The sequence below is a fragment of the Xenopus laevis genome, chromosome 3S, assembly GCF_017654675.1.
Source record: "Xenopus laevis strain J_2021 chromosome 3S, Xenopus_laevis_v10.1, whole genome shotgun sequence".
NCBI classification, from domain to species: Eukaryota; Metazoa; Chordata; class Amphibia; order Anura; family Pipidae; genus Xenopus; species Xenopus laevis.
Window position 1 is genome coordinate 109,639,413 of NC_054376.1, and position 21,262 is coordinate 109,660,674.

At 42.0% G+C, this 21,262-nt stretch overlaps 1 protein-coding gene across 3 annotated transcripts; it reads right to left on the bottom strand.

The window, feature by feature from the left end:
- Positions 1 to 4,369: 4,369 nt before the first annotated feature.
- gnpda1.S (glucosamine-6-phosphate deaminase 1 S homeolog) lies at positions 4,370 to 20,543 on the bottom strand. Of its 3 annotated transcripts, none has more exons than XM_018254169.2 (7): positions 20,388 to 20,543; positions 15,472 to 15,611; positions 13,495 to 13,596; positions 10,358 to 10,540; positions 5,821 to 6,005; positions 5,531 to 5,705; positions 4,370 to 4,687 (listed from the first exon to the last, which is right to left on the bottom strand). In XM_018254169.2, the coding sequence occupies exons 2-7, from the start codon at positions 15,593 to 15,595 to the stop codon at positions 4,587 to 4,589; spliced, it is 870 nt and encodes a 289-aa protein (XP_018109658.1). In that variant the 5' UTR covers positions 15,596 to 15,611; positions 20,388 to 20,543; the 3' UTR covers positions 4,370 to 4,586.
- Positions 20,544 to 21,262: the final 719 nt, after the last annotated feature.

A 21,262-nucleotide genomic window follows, 5' to 3' on the forward strand; every position in this document is an offset into this window, starting at 1 on the left:
CATACGGCTCAGAGTACCAGTCTGAGGAAAGAGACGGCAGTTTTCCTAGTTAACAAGTCGCCCTTTTATTTCTCCTCTGCATTTTTCTCTTTTTATTTTTTACTGATCATATTGTTTGTTTGAATGTTCTTTTCTATTTATGTTGCTTTGGCGTAAATCCTTGTTGCTACAACTGATTAGTGTTGGCAGTAACTCGCACATTAGCCTATTAGTTGGAAGCTACAACAGGTGTAGCAGCTTCATAGTAGAAGTCAAGGCCTTCCTACCTACAATAAGCTGAAACGCTCCGAAAAGCTCTTGGCACAATCAAAGGACACTCCCGTGTTCATGCGCTTCACTTTTACTCCAGATCCTAAAGTCTTGGTTTGCATCTCTCCCCTGAATGCTGCACTTCTGCCCAACTGACAGTTGGTTTGCTGCATTAACAAAACCTTTTGCATGGCAGTTTGGTTGCTTAGAGGTGCGACAAGAAAGCAGCGTAATAAAACTCGGCATTGGCCGCTGTCCCTTAGTAGTACCAGGAGTTTATTGTCCTATAAGTATTAGTATTTGCTGATCCCATTATGTTTTCCATTACCAAGGAGTAAGTGTGAGTTCTATACGCAGTTTGATAGATACCATTTGCCCATCATTTTATGGTAGTCGCAAAACAAAAAGTTGCAATAGTTTAACAGCCTTTGTTGTTTCTGATTAGTGTTTAAAGGGGACCCGTCACCCAAAAAAAAAATATTCAAAATCCTATTTTATCACATTAGTCAAGCAAAATGAACTTTAATTACACTGTATAAATTATTTGAATCTTGTTTTCTTCAGTCTGGGAATTCACAATTATAGCAAGCAGGCAGGAGCCATTTTGTGGACACTGTTATTAAGGCAAGCCTTGTATCTAGGAAGTGCTGAATGGAAAGTGAAAGTAATTGTCTAAGGCATAGAGGAGGGGGAGACAATATTTGATTGACAGCTGAGATTTTTAAACAAGCTATGAATGCTTTAATAAAAAATAGAAATTGTATTTCATGTTTAATTTGAACTTTTATTATACAGCTTTTTGTGTCTGGGTGACCGGTCCACTTTAACACAAACAAAGCCACGAACGACTATCTTTAATGCTGGATTATTAAAAAAAAACGAGCTCCGTCCATTTAGCCCTGCTCCAGGGAGGAGTGACGGAGCAAGTATTGCTTTAGAGCTTAATATTGTAACATTATTACATGAAAAGGACAGGTGAAGCCCTTGCAACACAGTCTGTCAATCATACTTCATGTTATTTTAAACATGGGGAAGTATTTAGGAATTTTTTTTCTTTATAGGATTCTGGCTGCCATATTGGTGCCAGGAGATTGTAGAACAGGAATATTGACTAAAACTCTTGCTCTCGGAAGGTTTCTGGTAAGCTGAACCATTCACAGGCGAGATTTACATCTAATCTTGCAGATTTAGTAACCAGTAAGTTACCATACCCCCATAGGAAAAAAAACATCTTTGTAATTTTTTTTATGATTGTTACATAACCAAAACTCTAAAACACAGCAGTTCTTGTCTCGAAATAAACATGCTGGGTTGCAACTTGTGTCCATTGTGTTTCTTTTTCTTTTAAAAGGTTTTATTTATTCGTTTGACCATCCACTCGTATGAAGCAGTTAAGTCAGACAGGCAGTAGTTACACCTACATGTAACGGCTCCATATTTTGTGCAGTTTTGCTGAGTCAAACCTTTTTTTCTTTAAAGGAGAACCAAACCCTTTTAATTAAAATCCCCTACCCTATATAGACCCCCCCCAGCCTAGCTGCTACTCTGGGTAAATGCCCCTAACTCTTTACTTACCCCTTGGTGCAGATTCAGGGCATCGGAGTTCACGGGCAACGTCTTCTTCTCTTCGGGTCTTCTTCTGGTGCTTCTGCAATTTCAGTTGCATTCAGCGCATGCGCAGTTGTTCAGGACCGGAACATTGAGCCAACTGCGAATGCGCCAATAGGCTGCTTTTTTCCTAAGGATTACCGAAGAGAAGAAGATGGCGCCTGTGAACTCCGATGCCCTGAATCTGCAACAAGGAGTTAGTAAAGAGGGGCATTTACCCGGGTAACACCTAGGCTGGGGGGAGCAGGGAGAGGGTCTATGTAGGGTAGGGGATTTTAATAAAAAGGGTTTGGTTCTCCTATAACATAATACAATTAGGGAAGGATAGGGGGAGGGGTACGCCGTTGAGAATGACCAGTACATATAGGCCTACATATGTTTGGTATTGATTTAACTATTATTTTGTAAAATAAAAGTATCAGCCCATGGGCCCCAGACTTTTTAATATTTGTCTAGGCAGCCTCTACTCCTGTATATCAACTTGTAGAGAGGAAGTTCTTCATTTATTAGGGATTTCCATCATTTAGCGTGGGTGCAGTAGGCAGCTTGCATGAGAGGATAGAAATATAGGAGTCGCAGGAGAGCGCGTCTGTATTGGTCTGGCACTATATTATATAGGAGACATACGCTGTACCTCTGGGGACCGCATATTTGGCAAAATGAGGGTTTGTTCTATGAATGTTGCTACTTTTGCCCAAAATTTGTTGGTAGAAAGGCAGGTCCAGAAAGCATTCATAAGTCTTCCTGGGCTGACCACATTTAAAACATAGGTTTTTTGACATGAGGCCCATAGAGTGCAATCTCGCTGGTGGAAGTTCTGTGTATTGTGCGGTATGGAATCAAGATCTCATTGCTGCTAATCACAGAGGGTAGGTAGGAGTGAGTGAGTGAGTCTAGCTGCGGTATAGCCGATGCCCATTTGGATAACAATATGTGAAAGGGTTACCCCTCTGCTTGTTCATAATTGAATAGATACGGGACACTAGGGGGCAAATTTACTAATGGGGAGAAGTGACTAACGCTGGTGAAAATTCGCTGATTTACTAACGGGCACTGGCGTAAATTTGCTAGCGAAGGAAATAGACTGTAGCGCTACTTCGCACTCAACGCCAGGTGAATTTTTGATCTGGTGAATGGACGTAACTACGCAAATTCACTAAGATGCAGATTTTAATGAACGTTACCTCTTGCGCCAGACTTGCTCTCGCCACCTCAATACAGGCGAAGTGCAATAGAGTAGATAGGAGTTACTCAAAAAAATAGTTGAAAATTTTTCCCAAAAAACGCTAGACTTTTCAGTTTTTCAGGGTGATAGGCTGCAAAAGATCATAATTTTTTTTGGGGTACCCGGCTTCCCCCCTACATTTCCTAACATATGGCACATAAACTATACACTGGGCTCATGTGTAGGGCAATATAACAACTTTATTTTATTAAAGTTCACTGGGCTTGTGTAGTGTAATGTATCTGCAACATATAAGTCCATTGAAATGTAACTTCCCGCCGTATGCAAATTAGCCAATGCAGCTTGCTGAATCAACGCTACCGAAACTTCGCCATCATTTGACTCCCTGGATGCAACTTTGCATTTTAGTGAATTAGCGTTGCCCTGGCAAATTTACTTCCCAGCCATGCAGAACTCAAGCAGCTTTGTTTATGATGATCCCTAAGCAGCCCAGACCACACTGAGCATGTGCACAGTCTTAGTCTTGCAAAGATGTTTAACAAAGTTATAAGATGACAGCCCCCTGTGGCCAACTTTGAAAGCATAAATTATTTGTTTGATTAGGCTTGTGGTGCAGTAAGTTCATGTTTATATTTAGTATACAAAATACAGCATTTCTAGCCTTATTCTTTTTTAGACTTTACATGCCCTTTAACATCAGCTAAATCTAGTTCTGGGAGAGGACTGATTTCTAGTCTGTTGCCCTTTAAAGGAAAACTATACCCCCCCCAACCAATGTAGGTCTCTATAAAAAGATACTGAGTAAAACAGCTCATATGTAAAACCCTGCTTCATGTAAATAAACCATTTTCATAATAATATACTTTTCTAGTAGTATGTGCCATTGGGTAATCATTAATAGAAAATTGCCATTTTAAAAAATAAGGGCCGCCCCCTGGGATCCTATGATTCACGGTTCACACAAACAAACCTTGTTAGGTCACATGAGCCAATTAACAGACAGAGTTCTGTCTTTTGCTTCCACACTTCTTCCTGTTACAGTTAAGAGTTGAAGTATTTCTGGTCAGGTGATCTCTGAGGCAGCACACAGACCATCACAAAATGGTGGCTCAAGGCAAGAGATGTAAAAGGGCAATATTTACTTAAATATATATTCCAGTTTGGTAAGATTCTTTAATATGCCACTTAATATGATATGAACTATCTGTTGCTTAAGTGTTCATTTTGGGGGAATAGTTTTCCTTTAATCTGCCTTCAGCCTCCAAAATGCAACTAATCAGCACATATACTGTGTCTCAAAAGGAAAAGAAGGAAAGACACAATGAATACCAAGCTGTACGCCTTTTAATACAAAACCTGGAGTAAGAAACATTTAGTATTCCAATGGAGTGTCTAGATTATACAAAGAGTGTAATGTAATGTGTAAAAATTTATCCCAAGCAGCACTCTGCTAGTACATAGGCTTATAGCATCCCAGTCTCTGCCTGCTCTTCCTATACTTCTTCACAGTCCAACTTCAATGGGAATAGAGTCTCTTTGTGGTTCAGTCGCTGTAGGGTTTCCTTGGAATTCGCCCAGTTTCCGTCCATTTCTCCTTCATGCTGTACAGCGGATCAACCAGTTTGTTGTGAACACGCATCAGACCTGTTAATATACAGTAAAAAAGTAGTTATAAATGGATTTACATTTCTAAATTACACTGTTTACTCTGCAAATAATTCCCTCTACAAAATAAAATTTCATTCCGGAAACAAGTGTATTTTGTTTAGTTGTAATAATGGTGTGTAGGCGCCATCTCAGGTCATTTTGCCTGGTCATGTGATTTCAGAAAGAGTCAGCACTTTAGGAAGGAACTGCTTTCTGGCAGGATGTTGTTTTTCCTACTCAATGTAACTGAATGTGTTGCAGTGGGACCTGGATTTTACTATTGAGTGTTGTTCTTAGATCTACCAGGCAGCTGTTCAGCTGTTATATTGTGTTAGGGAGCTGCTATCTGGTTACCTTCCCATTGTTCTGTTGTTAGGCTTCTGGTGGGGAGGGGGGAAGGAAGGTAATATCAGTCCAACTTGCAGTACAGCAGTAAAGAGTGACTTAAGTTTATCAGAGCACAAGTCACATGACTGTGGGCAGCTGGGAAACTGACAATATGTCTAGCCCCATGTCAGATTTCAAAATTAAATGCTGCTGGAGCAGAACTATTAACTGATGTGTTTTGAATAAAAAACATTTTCTCCTTGAAGTTTGGTGGCCTCAGTAGAGAGTGGATGTCTGTCTCGCGTGAGAGTCTCAAAGATATTTGTTGTATTGCCGCAATTCCCTAACCTGCTCAAGGGCTCAGATGATTTCTTGATCGGTTTATTCTTCCCATGTTATAATCTGGCCCCAAGTGTGGTGAAGCAAAGATTTGGCTTATTACATTGAAGAGGGATTAACAGTTCAAAAACCGAAGAGGAATTTAGCTTGTATTTTACTAAACAAATTGAACACCTTTGAAATATTTTACAGTCTTCACACGAAGCTCCAGAGTGGCATCCTCGTCGCAGACAAACACCGTGCTCGGGTGCTGCTGGAAGGCAGAGACTGTCCACATGTGATTTACACCTTCCTCAATTGCCTTATACAAAGCAAAGGCTTTATGGGCTCCCGTGATGAGAATCATGACCTGCAATAAAAGAATTGAGTGTGATTTGATTTTGTATACACACAGACACTTGCCCCTCTCCCACACACACCCCTTCCTTCATAGAACATCAAATCAGCTCAAAGGTCCATCTTACTTCTTTGGAGTCCATAACAGTCCCCACACCCACAGTCAGGGCCATTGTTGGCACTTTGGAGAGGTTGCCATCAAAGAAGCGTGCATTAGCCAGAATAGTGTCCATGGCCAACGTTTTCACTCGGGTCCTGGAGACCAGACTTGACCCTGGCTCATTGAAAGCTATGTGGCCATCAGGACCGATACCTGTATTTAACAGCAATAAACGACATGTTATATAAAGATCAGCTAAAAACCTAAGGAACATACAGGTAGAAGCCAATGATCTCCTTGTGTGGCACCGACTTACAGCAAAGCTTTCTAACCGGAGCTCTGGGGATTTTTGCTGCCCACAGCCTTGCCAACGGCTCCACAGACCCCTAAATATGGCATCATTTTTTTTTTAAACTTTTTATTGTTTAATAAAGATAACAGATTGTTATTCCCGTGTTTTCTTGATTTTAGAAGGTTTTCTAAAAGTTATAAAGAGGGAGAAAAGCCGTCCAAGTTAGTGATGTGCAGGTCGAGTTTTTCCCCAACCCACCCGATATCTTCCCTCTCTCCACCCGCACATGACTTACGCGTCCCTTTTATAGACCCATGCCACCCCGCCAATGGCGTCACAAAAGGGGCGGGGCAAGCAGGTGCGTGGCTATAAAACCAGAACCCGGAAGTCGGAAGCTGGCAGTTTAAGGTGGCTGCAGGGAGAGCTGGAAGAAGAGCTCGACCCGGACCCGCCCCTAGTGATGTGCGGGCCGACACTTGGGTTGGGGCCGACTCCTGCACAAAATCTTAAGGTCGCAGGCAGGTGTGGGTCGAGCGACTTAGTACTTTCCCGGCTTCTGGCGCCGGAATTTGTAGACTTCCGCCTGCCCCACCCCTTTTGTGACATCACTGTGGGGCTATAAAAAGATGGCAGTAGCAGCCCCGGTCCGGGTCAAAAATTCTCGACCCGCACATCACTATCGCCCGCCACCCGCAAATGGGGGGTGTGCGGTCGGCTGAACCAGATCGACCCGTGGGTAAAAAAGTTGTTTCCGATGGTAAGTTCCTGGATTTCTTCCAGTTTGTAAGAATCACAAATACCATTAGGAGTATTATCAAATCTGTCTGCGTATAAGTTCAATATGTAAACGTTATAAAACAAAATAATAAAGTATAATACAGTGACTCCTACTTTTCTCCCCTCCGGCTACTCTAGACGGGAAACATTAATTTTCCCATATTGGTTACCATTTGTCTCCTTTTTTTGTATTTATTACCTTTTCTAGCTAGAGAGGGGGGCACGGACTGTACCAGAAGGGGAGGCATAGGGGTATATTTATCAGAGTGAAGTCAGAGATCACACAGTCCTCCAGAGTGAAATTTCGGACGCGCGTCTGAAAAGCCACTCGCATCAAAATCACTGTGCGTCAACACTGTTCGGACAACCATTGACTATAAAACCGGCGTCAACATTGACGCAAGTGACTTTTTGGACGTGTGTCCAAAATTGATGCGGGCGTCATTTTATCGTGTTTCACAAATTTTTCCCCATTTCGAGGGAAATTCGCCGAAACAGGAGTAATTCGCCCATCACTACTTGTATCCTGCTTCGAGCAGGGTGGTGTTAATTGAACTATGTGCTGCCAAGTTCCATATTTTTTCCCATTCTCGCTCGTATGGCATCATTTTACTGTCATTTGCACTTCACTGTACAGTTTGGACAACTCTGCAGCAAACACTGCTCTGTGGCTTTGGAAAAAGGCAACATGGCAAGTAAGCCAATTAAAGGAGAACTAAACCCTAAAAATGAATGTGGCTAAAAATGGCATATTTTATATACTGAACTTATTGCACCAGCCTAAAGTTTCAGCTTCTCAATAGCAGCAATGATCCAGGACTTCAAACTTGTCACAGGGGGTCACCCTTACTGTCCCAGTACTAAATCAGTATGAGGCAACCGCCCACCCACCTGTGAGAATCCTCCTGTCTGTCCCATCCTTTGTTTAGGTACATTCTCAGCCCTCCTCCATTAACACCTACACACTCATCCATATTACAGTAAAAGTAGCAGGGTTCTCAGGTCTAATTTTCAAAACCAGCCAAAGTCTGCTACAAAACCAGCCCAAAACCAGCCAAGAGGCACTTCAAAAGTAGCCCAAAAATAGCACAATACGTGCAGTGAAAAAAAAGTTTCAATAATAAACAAATATATGTAAAAATACACAAGTTTCCATGAAGCAAAATGGGACAGATTTGCCCGTCACCAGGAGTGTAACAGAGGGGGGCCCAGAAGTTATAGGGGCCCCATGAGACCCTAATTCATATACAATTTCAATAAATATATATAAAACAGCTCAACCTCTTGATATTTTGGTGGCCAGCAGATTTTTGCCCCAAAATTTTTGAAAATGAGGAAAGTCACCAGAGAATGCTTAAAGGAGAACTAAACCCTAAAAATGAATGTGGCTAAAAATATCATGTTTTATATGCTGAACTTATTGCACCAGCCTAAAGTTTCAGCTTGTCAATAGCAGCAATGATCCAAGACTTCAGACTTGTCACAGGGGGTCACCATCTTGGAAAGTGTCTGTGACACTCACATGCTCAGTGGGCTCTGAGCAGCTGTTGAGAAGCTAAGCTTAGGGGTCGTCACTAATTATCCAGCAGAAAATGAGCTTCCCCTGTAATATAAGCTGATGCTACAGGGCTGATTATTAAATTCTGATGCTAATTGCACTGGTTTCTGAGCTGCCATGTAGTAATTATCTATATTACTAATCAGCCTTATATTGTGACATTTCTATATTGTATGTGTACCGTATATTGTGAGTGGGTCCCTAAGCTCAGTAAGTGACAGCAGCACAGAGCATGTGCAGTGAATCAGCAGAAAAGAAGATGGGGAGCTACTGGGGCATCTTTGGAGACACAGATCTTTACTGCTAAAGGACTGTGGTTGTCTTGGGCTGGTATGGAAGCACAAAACATAAGATACAACATTTGTAGCTACTTTTTTAGTTAAACTTTAGTTCTCCTTTAAGTGACCCTTGATCCAGAATATTATTTGTGTATGTGGTAATATTAGATAACTACATGGGAGGGGGCACAAGAGATCTGGTATGGAATATACAAACACAACACAGTGTCACTACTAGTAGAATGAGATTCCAGCATTGTGTATAACAATGTAGAGCTGTAGAGAGTACAGATGTATTAACAAGCATTTACATTGTAAGAATTAATTGGATCTTCAGTAACAGTATTACTATAATCCCAGAGGCTCTGGCCATGTATACTAATAATTTGTGCTTATTTGTGCCAGTATTTACCAGCCTGGAGCGCTAAGGGTTACTCTACTGGCACAATGGAGCGTCAGCCTGTACTGGAATATGTGACTATTGACTAATAAAAGCCTGGGGCACTAGAAGGACAAATACTTTAATATGTTGGGAAATGGCTCCATTACTTGGCAAAGAACATTCCCTGTTGGAGCAGGAACCTGTCGCAAGGGCTGAACTATATCGTCTCTGCCAATTTGCTGTAACAAAGGAACATGGGTGTAAGGCTGGGAGAGATTATAATTTTATCCAGGGTCTATAAAAGGAAAATTCTGTCCAAAGTACATCTGTAAGTATTTTGCAACACCCATTAAAAAAAATCCAATGTTTTGTTTGTAAAGGGAAAAGACCGAACAAAACTATTTTATCCAAAGCGTTTCTCTCACACGTTTTGATGTTGCTTGGGCAATTACATGTGTTTTGATTTCTTTATAGCTACCATCATTATTAAAGGAGAACTAAACCCCCTGCAATGTTAAGTCCCCACTGGCCCCCCTCCGTTGGCCTCCCCTCTGCACAGTCTTACCCCACAATTCTGTCCCCTCCAGAAATAGTGACCGCACATGCCGAGCAAGCGCAGCGGAGCTAACGGACGACATCTTCTTCTCTTCGGAAATCTTCGTGAAGTGAGCGGTGTAATGTTGCATGCGCAGCTGGAGCAATCTTCTGATTCACGCTGAAAGAGACGGAAATTGCCGAAGGGGAGGAAGAAGACACAAAGATAACCGAAGAGAAGAAGATGGCGTCCGTGAGCTCTGTATGTGCGGTCACTATTTCAAGAGGGGACAGAATTCTGGGGGTAAGGGGGGAACAGGGAGGGGGGGCCAATGGAGGGGAGCCAGTAGGGGCTTAACATTGCGGGGGGTTTAGTTCTCCTTTAAAGGAACAGTAACCCCAAAAAATGAAAATTTTTAAAGTAATGAAAATATCATGTAGTGTTGCCCTGCACTGGTTAATTGATCTGTTTGCTTCAGAAACTCTACTATAGTTCATATAAACAAGTGGCTGTGTAGCAATGGTGGAAATTGAAAAAAAGGTTATTTGACACAGGTTAAATAGTGGATAACAGATAACACCATTATGTTCTACAGAGCTTATCTGATATCTGCTGTGTAACCTGAGCCTTTCCCCCCCATTATGTATATATAACAATAGTAACAATGGCGTATGTTAACTCCTGTACATGCAGTATGTAGGAGCCATGTTGGATTCTGTAGCACTTAGTCAGAATTTCCTCACCTCCAACAAACAGTTCAATCCCTCCAGCAGCCCGAATCTTTTCTTCAAACAGGTCACACTCTGCCTGAAGGTCTTCAGTGTTTCCATCCAAGATGTGGGCGTTCTCAGCGCTGATGTCAATGTGCTTGAAGAAGTTGTTCCACATGAAGGAATAGTAGCTCTCTGGGTGCTCCCTGGGAAGGCCTGGGTACCAGAAACTACATTCAGACAGCTACACCCCCAACACATTCACACAGGATGGACACAGACTTCACAGGTAAATTGACATGGGGCTAGACATATTGTCAGTTTCCCAGCTGCTCCCAGTCATGTGACGTGTGCTCTGATAAACTTCAGCCACTCTTTACTGCTGTACTGCAAGTTGGAGTGATATCAACCCCCTCCCCTCCAGCAGCCCATCAGCAGAACAATGGGAAGGTAACCAGATAACAGCTCCCTAACACAAGATAACAGCTGCCTGGTAAATCTAAGAACAGCACTCAATAGTAAAATCCAGGTCCCACTGCAATACATTCAGTTACATTGAGTAGGAAAAACAACAGCCTGCCAGAAAGCAGTTCCATCCTGAAGTGCTGGCTCTTTCTGAAAGCACATGACCAGGCAAAATGAGCTGAGATGCACCTACACACCAATATTACAACTTAACAAAATACACTTGCTGGTTCAGGAATAACATTTTATATTGTACGGGGATTTTTTTGCAGTGTGAACAGTGTAAATTAGAAATAAAAACGACATCATAAAAATCAAGACAGAATCCCTTTAAAGAGGAATTAAACCCAAATAAAACAATTTACATAATAAAAAGAAATTCCAGTATACAGTCATTAAAAACATTAAACTTTTTTAAGGCTATTTGTAAACATAACTGCTATTGACAGCCGATTCTGTCAGCCCTGCTGATTCATATCATTGATATCATGTATCATTAGTCAATAAGCCTGCAGCCAAAATTCCAGATTCCTCAATGTCTGCCATGTTGTGTGATTAACTAACTAATCACAGATGTATAGAAGGCATTGTGGGAAAGTCTTCGCTGGAGGAGGGTAGATTACTGCAACAACCCAACTGTGTTGAGAGTTTCCTTAAATGAGAAGGATCTAGTGGTTGTTGTAGATAACAAGTTGTCTAATTCTGGGCAGTGAAACAACAACAACGAACTATAAGTGCAGTGTGGGCACCACAATTCGATATGTTGGTGTATATGTGGGGGCAAATGGGCTGGGGTGTCCTCCAACAATTAAACATATATACACAACAATTGGGACTATAAATCCCCGCCCATGTGACCCCCAACTACTCAATTATACATGAATACTTCAAATATGTAAAAGGCAATATTTATTGTTCAACACTATGCCAAAATCTCAAATTAAAAACAATTAAAACCTAACTAAGCAGCGCTGCGTGTACAAAGGGATCCCTTGTGAATATTATAGGTGTAACCCAGCATGGGTAATGATTAAATGTTGTGGTGTGCGCCAGGACTGCCGAATACTGCTCATCACGGAACCGGAACGAAGACGCTGCCACACGTCTCTCTAAGGACTCACAGTTATTCACGGACTTCCGCATGGTCGGTAATATACTTTATCTTGGTTGAGCGGGGCTGCCCTGGAAAACATCCATATTTGTAGGACACCCCACGGAGGCGTCCTTTTGGTCATGCCAATTATTTTGTACTCACCTACAGGGTTTTGGCCGTACGGCAGGTGCATAAAACCCCTCCCCTTGAACATTGAACGGGGTTATTATCTAGAGGAGACCTACCCTGAAGGGGTGCTTTATTGATACCTATTGACTCTGGCACTTTGACACCTGGGATATTCCATTATTCATATTTCGGTTATAATTAATCGAATACCAGCATCGGATAATTTGGAACTTTCGCTATAGGTGGCTCCAGATACGCCACTTTCACACCACAACTTTCAATCATTACCCATGCTGGGTTACACCTATAATATTCACAAGGGATCCCTTTGTACACGCAGCGCTGCTTAGTTAGGTTTTAATTGTTTTTAATTTGAGATTTTGGCATAGTGTTGAACAATAAATATTGCCTTTTACATATTTGAAGTATTCACGTATAATTGAGTAGTTGGGGGTCACATGGGCGGGGATTTATAGTCCCAATTGTTGTGTATATATAATTCTGCGCAGTGTCATTCTGTGGCTACTAAAGCAAATAAAGTTCTGTCTTGTATAAAAAAGGGGCATTAACTCAAGGGATGAAAACATAATTATGCCTCTTTATAGGTCCCTGGTGAGGCCTCATCTGGAGTATGCAGTGCAGTTTTGGACTCCAGTCCTTAAGAGGGATATAAATGAGCTTGAGAGAGTGCAGAGACTAAGTGCAACTAAATTGGTTGGAGGGATGGAAGACTTAAATTATGAGGGTAGACTGTCAAGGTTGGGGTTGTTTTCTCTGGAAAAAAGGCGCTTGTGAGGGGACATGATTACACTTTACAAGTACATTAGAGGACATTATAGACAAATAGCAGGGGACCTTTTTACCCATAAAGTGGATCACTGTACCAGAGGCCACCCCTTTAGACTAGAAGAAAAGAACTTTCATTTGAAGCAACGTAGGGGGTTCTTCACAGTCAGGACAGTGAGGTTGTGGAATGCACTGCCGGGTGATGTTGTGATGGCTGATTCAGTTAATGCCTTTAAGAATGACTTGGATGATTTTTTGGACAGACATAATATCAAAGGCTATTGTGATTCTAAGCTCTAGATATGGGTATGTAGAATTTAATTAAAAGTAGGGAGGGGTGTGTGTATGGATGCTGGGTTTTCATTTGGAGGGGTTGGACTTGATGGACTTTGTCTTTTTTCAACCCAATTTAACTATGTAACTAACTATGTAACTATGTAACTGAATACTGCTGTAGCCAAGATAGAAACTGACCTGCAAATTAATTTAAATTAATTTTATTATACAAAATGTCGAATTTAAGTTTTCTGCCCCTTTAAACAAGTGTGTGAGCCAGACAATGAAGGATTTGAGAGAGGCATCCTTACAGCAGACCAGATGACTGCACTATTCTCTAACACAACATGCATGGAACATCAGGCTCCCATTATTTGACTTAACCTCAGCGGTACAACCCAGAACAGAGCGATGAACTTACCCACATACTCATCCATATTGAATGTTTTCACATACTTGAAGGACAGATCTCCATTTTTATGGTACTCAATTAGTTTTTTGTAGCATCCTAGGGGGGTGCTTCCTGTAGGGTAAAATAATTTGTTAATTGAACGTATGACTGTTGAGTTATAGCTTGGAATCCTACAAAGAATTCTGTTTAAATGATCCAAACCTTGGAGACAGAACAGAACCAATGCCCTTTCTAATATTAATTCAGATCAAAGAAAATAGATGCAGAGGCACAGTATGGCTTTAATATGCTCAGTGTACATCGGAAAAATTACATATACTCATTGCAGGTATTTAAATCCATTTCCAAAACACAAAAAGCTGAAATCCTTGGCTTACCACTTTCAACGGAGGGTCCGGGTGCTCATGCCCCAGACCTTCAGCAAAGGGGAGTAAGTCAAATAAAATTGATTGTAGGCAGGAACCAATCCGGAACACCGGAAAGTAGAATCCAGGAGCCCGACATTTAAATTAGTACAATAAAAGTTTTATTTTACATTATTTATAAAAAATAAAAAAGCCTTACATGTTTCATGTCACCCAAGGACACAATCATAGGATAACTTTCTTAAAGGGATACTGTCATGGGAAAACATGTTTTTTTAAAAAAAGCATCAGTTAATAGTGCTGCTCCAGCAAAATTCTGCTGTGAAATCCATTTTTCAAAAGAGCAAACAGATTTTGTTATATTCAATTTTGAAATCTGACATGGGGCTAGACATATTGTCAGTTTCCCAGCTGCCCCCAGTCATGTGACTTATGCTCTGATAAACTTTAGTCACTCTTTACTGCTGTACTGCAAGTTGGATTGATATCACCTCCCTCCCTTTCTCCCCTCCCCCACCAGCAGCCTAACAACAGAACAATGGAAAGGTAACCAGATAGCAGCTCCCTAACACAAGATAACAGCTGCCTGATAGATATAAGAACAACAATCAATAGTAAAAGCCAAGTCCCACTGAGACTGATTCAGTTACATTAAGTGGGAGGAATAACAGCCTGCCAGAAAGTAGTTCCATCCTAAAGTGCAGGCACAAGTCACATGACTGGGGCAGCTGGGAAACTGACAATATGTCTAGCCCCATGTCAGATTTCAAAATTGAATATAAAAAAATCTGTTTGCTCTTTTGAGAATTGGATTTCAGTGCAGAAGTCTGCTGGAGCAGCACTATTAACTGATGTGTTTTGAAAAAAACACATTTTCCTATGACAGTATCCCTTTAAGACAAATACAAGATATTTAAAGGAGATGGGGCCAATAAGGAGTTTTTTAGGTGGAGTTTGTAAAGCCAACCAATGACCCCATTTTATTTAAATGTTGGGCTCCTGGATTCTACTTACTGGTGTTCCGGATTGGTGCCTGCCTACAATCAATTTTCTTTGGTATTTAAATCCAGGCAACTGTCTCAGTCCAGTCAGTGGCTGCTTTGTGCAGTCCTGGACCCCTTTGGCTTGAGCACTGCAGGATTTAAAGGCTACGACAAAAATGTTTTTCAAGGACATGATGATGGAAAAAGGACATTCTAGCTATGGATTTTCCTTGCCCGCCCAGCTGTTTGTATGGACATCCCCTATAGCAGCCCTACAACACCTTAGGAGGGTACAGCAAACTACTTTTCCAAATGATAACTTGATACTAACAAGTTAAAGGGCTTAACACGTTTTGATAAAACTAGTGCACAGAGATAGAGGGCCTCTTTCTACATTTTGTAACCTTGTGTATCTTAAACAAGTACAGATGTGCCCCTCTCCCTTTCTGAACTGCACTACTTTTTACCCCCTAAAACTGAAACTTTGTTGTTTGGCCCTGGCCAAATAGGCGGCAAAGCTACCTTCTATAATAAAGTTTGGTTTTCTGAGGCAGTAGCTACAAACTGCTGGGTTATGTGCCTTCTCCATCTGTTAGAGGTGTGTGCCAGTGTGGAAACCATTGCTGCAGGAATCTTACCTGTCGGAAGCCCCAAAGTAAAGTACTTATCAGCGGTCGGATTAAACTGGATGATGCGATTTCTTATGTATTTAGCTGCCCACTCACTGGCTTGATCATAATCGTCTAGAATAATGAGCTTCATGCTAATGGATTAATTTCTAAAAAAAAACAAAAAAACAAACCATGTACATGATATGCGGGCAAAAAAATACATTGATGAAGTGCCAGAAGGGGGCATGAAATGCGTCAGGTGATTCTACATGTCATAGGGTAGGAGTACAACTGCTAAAGATGCCTGTCTGTTGTTTTAATTTTTTCAATAAAGCTGGACAGTGATTTTTATCCAAAGTGTGTGGATTGGCTTTCTCACCCACCTAACCCCCTACATATGATGTCCACTGGATTGGAGACCAGTAAGAGGGAGCCAGCACACTATTAGGACTGGACACAACGAATGAGTGGCCGCGATGTGGACCTGTGAGTTTCCTCTCTCTCAAAAAAATACATTCACAGTTACACATTATACATTTTAATGTCTTTTATTTAGACAGCTTCCTATTCAAGGGGACAAATAAAAATGAATCCAAATCCTATTTTATCCCGTTAGTCAAGCAAAATGAACTTTAATTACACTATATACATTTTTTTAATCTTGTTTCCTTCGGCCTGGGAATTTATAATTATAGCAAGTAGACAGGAGCCATTTTGTGGACACTGTTATTAAAGCAAGCCTTGTATCATCTCAAAATCTTGTTTGTGCACCAGAATGGGGGACCTGATGTCCATTCCCACACACTGGTTACATAATTAAATGGTAAAGAGAACGGGGGAATGTGGGGATTGCAGTGATATCAACACAGGGAATTACTCCTTTAAAAAGACTTACAAAGTGTGCGTCAGCTACAGAGGGTTTAACTTTCCCTTTGTCAATTAGACAGACAGTAAGAGGCAATAGATTAAAATATTGGGAGGCTGCAACTGATCTTGTAAGCCATAGCAACCAATCAGCAGCAGCATTTACTGGTCAGTTGCAGGGACGATCCCGCCCAATTTGCCGCCCGAGGCGGCCTTTGTTTTTGCCGCCTCCCCCGGAAATTCAGCTCTTAGTTACTAGGAGCGCCATTTTTGCCACCCCTGGCAACCAGCGGGGCACTGCCGTCTGAGGCGAGTTCCTCAACTCGCCTCATTGGCGGAGCGCCACTGGTCAGTTGTGTGAAAGAAAACATCAGGGTTTTACAGGCAGAAGTATGGCTGCACCATGGGATCACCATGGGGTCACCAGTACAGTGAAGTACAGTACAAGGTTGTGGGTACTTTCAACGGAATCACACCCAGTCATTGGTTCAGATATGTTGATGACACCTGGGTTCAGATACACACACAAGAGGTACAGACTTTCACTGAACACATAAACGCAGTGCAGGGCCGGGCCAGCCTGGGCAGGCGCCCCAGGCAACCCGACCTGCCGCGTCACCCCCTACACTGAGCGCGCGCAGGCACGCTGACAAAAGCATCACAGCACATGTCACTCTCAATCACTTAGGCGCACGCATGCGCACACGCGCATACATCGCATGCCACGCTCCTGTCTCATGCGCACAAAGAACAGTAATAAAGACCGGACAGGGGTAGGCAGCAGTTAAAGGTACGTGCTGGGCGCCCCCTAAGCATTGCGCCCTAGGCACGTGCCTACTCTGCCTACCCCTAGTTCCGGCCCTGACGCAGTGGACCACAACATCAAGTTTACTCATGTAAATATGCAAGATAACACACTGGCTTTTTTGACTGCTTGGTAAGAGTCAGAGAGGGTGGAAAGCTGGAAATAGAGGTCTACAGAAAACCAACCCACACAGACCAGTGCCTGCTGTTTGACTCCCATCATCCACTAGATCACACCATGCACAGCACGAGGCAAAAGAGTTGGAACATTTCAGAGGGGCCCTTAAAATGTGCAAGTATCCAGATTGGGCCTTTGTTAATATCAGGAAAAGGAGAAGCAATAATATCAAAACTACCAGTGAAGTTGGAAAGCAGGTCAGATGTAAGAACTTGGTCCTCATATGTAGCTGGGGTGTCCAAAAAACTTAGAAGGACCTTTAATAAGCACTGCATCCTGGGCTGCTTTAAAGGAATTCTTCAGTGTAAAAATAAAAAGTAGGTAAATAGATAGACTGTGCAAAATAAAAAGTGTTTCTAATATAGTTAGTTAGCCAAAAATGTAATGTATAAAGGCTGGAGTGTCTGGATGTGTAACATAATAGCCAGAACACTACTTCCTGCTTTTCAGCTCTCTTGGTTTCCACTGATTGGTTACCAGGCAGTAACCAATCAGTGACTTGAGGGGGGCCACATGGGTCATAACTGTTGCTTTTGAATCTGAGCTGAATTCTGAGGATCAATTACAAACTCACTGAACAGTTATGTCCCATGTGGCCCCCCTTCAAGTCACTGACTAACTCAGACTTAGAGAGCTGAAAAGTCAGTATTGTCTGCAACATTCACTGCTGCTTTGGCACCTTGTGGCGCTAATCATGCTAATACAATCAACACCTTACCAACATGAGCTCTCTGACCCCATGCTGGTTATGTAGGGTCGGACTGGGGGGCCCAGGCCCCCCCGCCCCCTTACTAAGACTCGTCGGAGTGAGCCGTTCGTCGCACATGCGCAACATGGCCGCTCTGCGCACATATGCAGGAGGCGCAGCGCCGGAAATGTTTTTTTTTTTTTTGCAATCCTAAATATCTGGAGAAGGGTTCTGGCCTGGCAGGGGCCAACGAGGGTCTGGGCCCACCGGGTTTTTCCCGGTTTCCCGCCGGGCCAGTCCGACACTGTGGTTATGATAGAAAGGTTATGCAGATTGGAGCAAAATTCCAGGGTATTTAAAGGGGTTGTTCACCTTTGAGTTAATGTTTAGTATGATGTAGAGAGTGATATTCTGAGACAATTTGCAATTGGTTTTCATTTTTTATTATTTGTGGTTTTTGAGTTATTTAGCTTTTTATTCAGCAGCTCTCCAGTTTGCAATGTATCCAAATTACCCTAGCAACCATGCATTGATTTGAATAAGAGACTGGAATATGAATAGGAGAGGCCTAAATAAAAAGATCAGTAATAAAAAGTTGCAATAACAATACATTTGTAGCCTTACAGAGCATTTGTTTTTAGATGGGGGTCAGTGACCCCCTTTTAAAAGCTAGAAAGAGTCAGAAGAAGAAAGCAAATCGTTAAAAAAACGATAGAAAATAAATAATGACGACCAATTGAAAAGTTGCTTAGAATTGGCCATTCTATAACATACTAAAAGTTAACTTAAAGGTGAACCATCCCTTTAACTCCAGAAGCATGCATTCTTACATATCATTTTGAATTGAAAAAGCGAGTTGGACCAGCAAAACAGAAAGTTTATTTGATTTAACTTATTACAACTATAGAGGAAACTGATCCCGCGGTCGCTGGGGGGCCCCAGAAACAGGGGAGCCTGGAACACGGGATCAGCTTCCTCAGGGAGGGGGGCGCGACCAGCAGAGCAGTGCAAGGTAATGCGCATGGGCTTTTTTTTTCGGGAGGGGGGCCTAGCATGGTCTTGTCTTGATTCTGCTTATTACTATAGCTATACCATGACTTGGATGAAGGAGAACCTTCACAAACATCTGATTGGTTGCTCTGGGGTTACTGGACCAGAACAAAGTCTGCACTTTATTACATGAACCTATTGTGTTTCACTGTCAGGACACAGGGTGTTCCATGTCATTAATTCTCTAGCACAAAATCCTCCATAAACAGGAAATAGGAGAGTCACCGCAAGTACAGAAAGGAAAGATTCACATTCAGCTCTGATCAGTGCATGATAAATGCTGATCTGTACATGTTATCTTAAATAAGAGAATGGCTTACACATACCCAGACTAGTCCTTAGCAGCAGTGGGGTCTGTTACCCCTACAGTCAATGACAGAGAGAGAGAGTTTTTTGCTGGAGATACAGAAATGCTATAATTGGACTTTAAAAACAGTAACAATAATATAATTCAGGAATAATAAATGAGAGAATTTGCTTAGAACTTTAAGTCTTTGAACACTGCAGCCCCTAAGTGACCATAATGCCTGTGAATTTAAAGGGGGACTATTGCAACAATGAAAATTTCATCATACTGAAATAATAAACTTTCTACAATCAATTAAATATTCTGTACTGTTTCTGAAATAATCAAGTTTATATTCACTTTTCCTCTCTCAGCATCTGTTTCATTCTGTCTTCATGCAGCAGTTGGGTGTCAGATGAATGATCCAATATATCTTATAGGGGGGCTCCCTTTCCTAGCAGATGTATTAAGAGCTCACTGAAATAGCTCTAACTGCTCTAACTGTCAATGATTATCTGACACCCAACTGCTGCATGAAGACAGAATGAAGAGAAACAAATGCTGAGAGAGGGATAGTGAAGATCAACTTGATTATTTCAGAAACAATGCAGAATATTTAATTGATTGTATTTAGAACATTTCTTATTTCAGTATGATGAAGCTTATATTAAATTTTCATTTTCGCGATAGTTCTCCTTTAAATAAGAAAAGGAGAGAGAGAGAGAGAGAGAGAGGGGGGGGGGAGAGAGTTTTTTTGCTGGAGATACATCAGAAATGCTATAATGGGACTTTAAAAACAGTAACAATAATATAATTCAGGAATAATAAATTAGAGAATTTGCTTAGAACTTTGAACACTGCAGCCCTTAAACGACCATAATGCTTGTGAATTTAAAGGGGAACTAAACCCTCCACCAGCCCCATCGCAGTTGTACAACCAATCAGATTAGGGTTACCGTCCACTTCCAAATGTGCCCATGTGACTGTGGTAGAGTGTATAGAGCCCACTCCTGCTGACTGATGTCCAATAAAGCTTCTCCCAGACACCCGGCGTCACTGCAAACAACACTCACCGGCAGCCCTGCCTCTAAACTTCACTTGTTCTGCCACAGCCCAGTCTCTGCTCAGCCGGTCATATGACTTTAGGTCAGGTGGTTAGGAGAAAAGGCTGATTCAGCTCATTCCGCCTGTTCACCTCCAGATGTCCAGCAGGTGGCGCAGGAGTGTAATGTGTAACCTATAGTAGTTCTTTTTCCTTTTATCATTTGAGAATGGCTTCTCCATTTAGGGTTAGTTCACACGAGGAGATTCGGGGAGATTTTGTCGCCTGTCGACTAATCGCCTCGTCTTCTGAGCGACAATCTCCCCGAACTGCCTCAGCGTGTTTTCCCATAGGCTATAATGAAAAGTCGCCTGCACTAAAGCACACGCGGAGCTGCGTTTTCCATAGTTGCCAGGCGACGAAATCTCCCCGAATCTCCTTGTGTGAACTAACCCTTACTGTCTAACCCTTCTTTAGGTACATTCTCAGCCCTCCTCCATTAACACCTACACACTCATCCATATTACAGTAAAAGTAGCAGGGTGGCCAGGTCTAACATTCAAAACCAGCCAAGAGGCACTTCAAAAGTAGCCCAAAAATAGCACGATACGTGCAGTGAAAAAAAAGTTTTAAAAATAAACAAATATATGTGAACATATACCATTTTCAAGTTTTCACTGTTTCCATGAAGCAAAATGGGACAGATTTGCCCGTCACCAGGAGTGTAACTACAGAGGGGGCCCAGGAGGTATAGGGGCCCCATGAGACCCTATCCCTAACTTGTCACAGGGGGTCACCATCTTGGAAAGTGTCACATGCTCAGTGGGCTCTGAGCAGCTGTTGAGAAGCTAAGCTTAGGGGTCGTCACTAATTATCAAGCAGAAAATGAGGTTGGTCTGTAATATA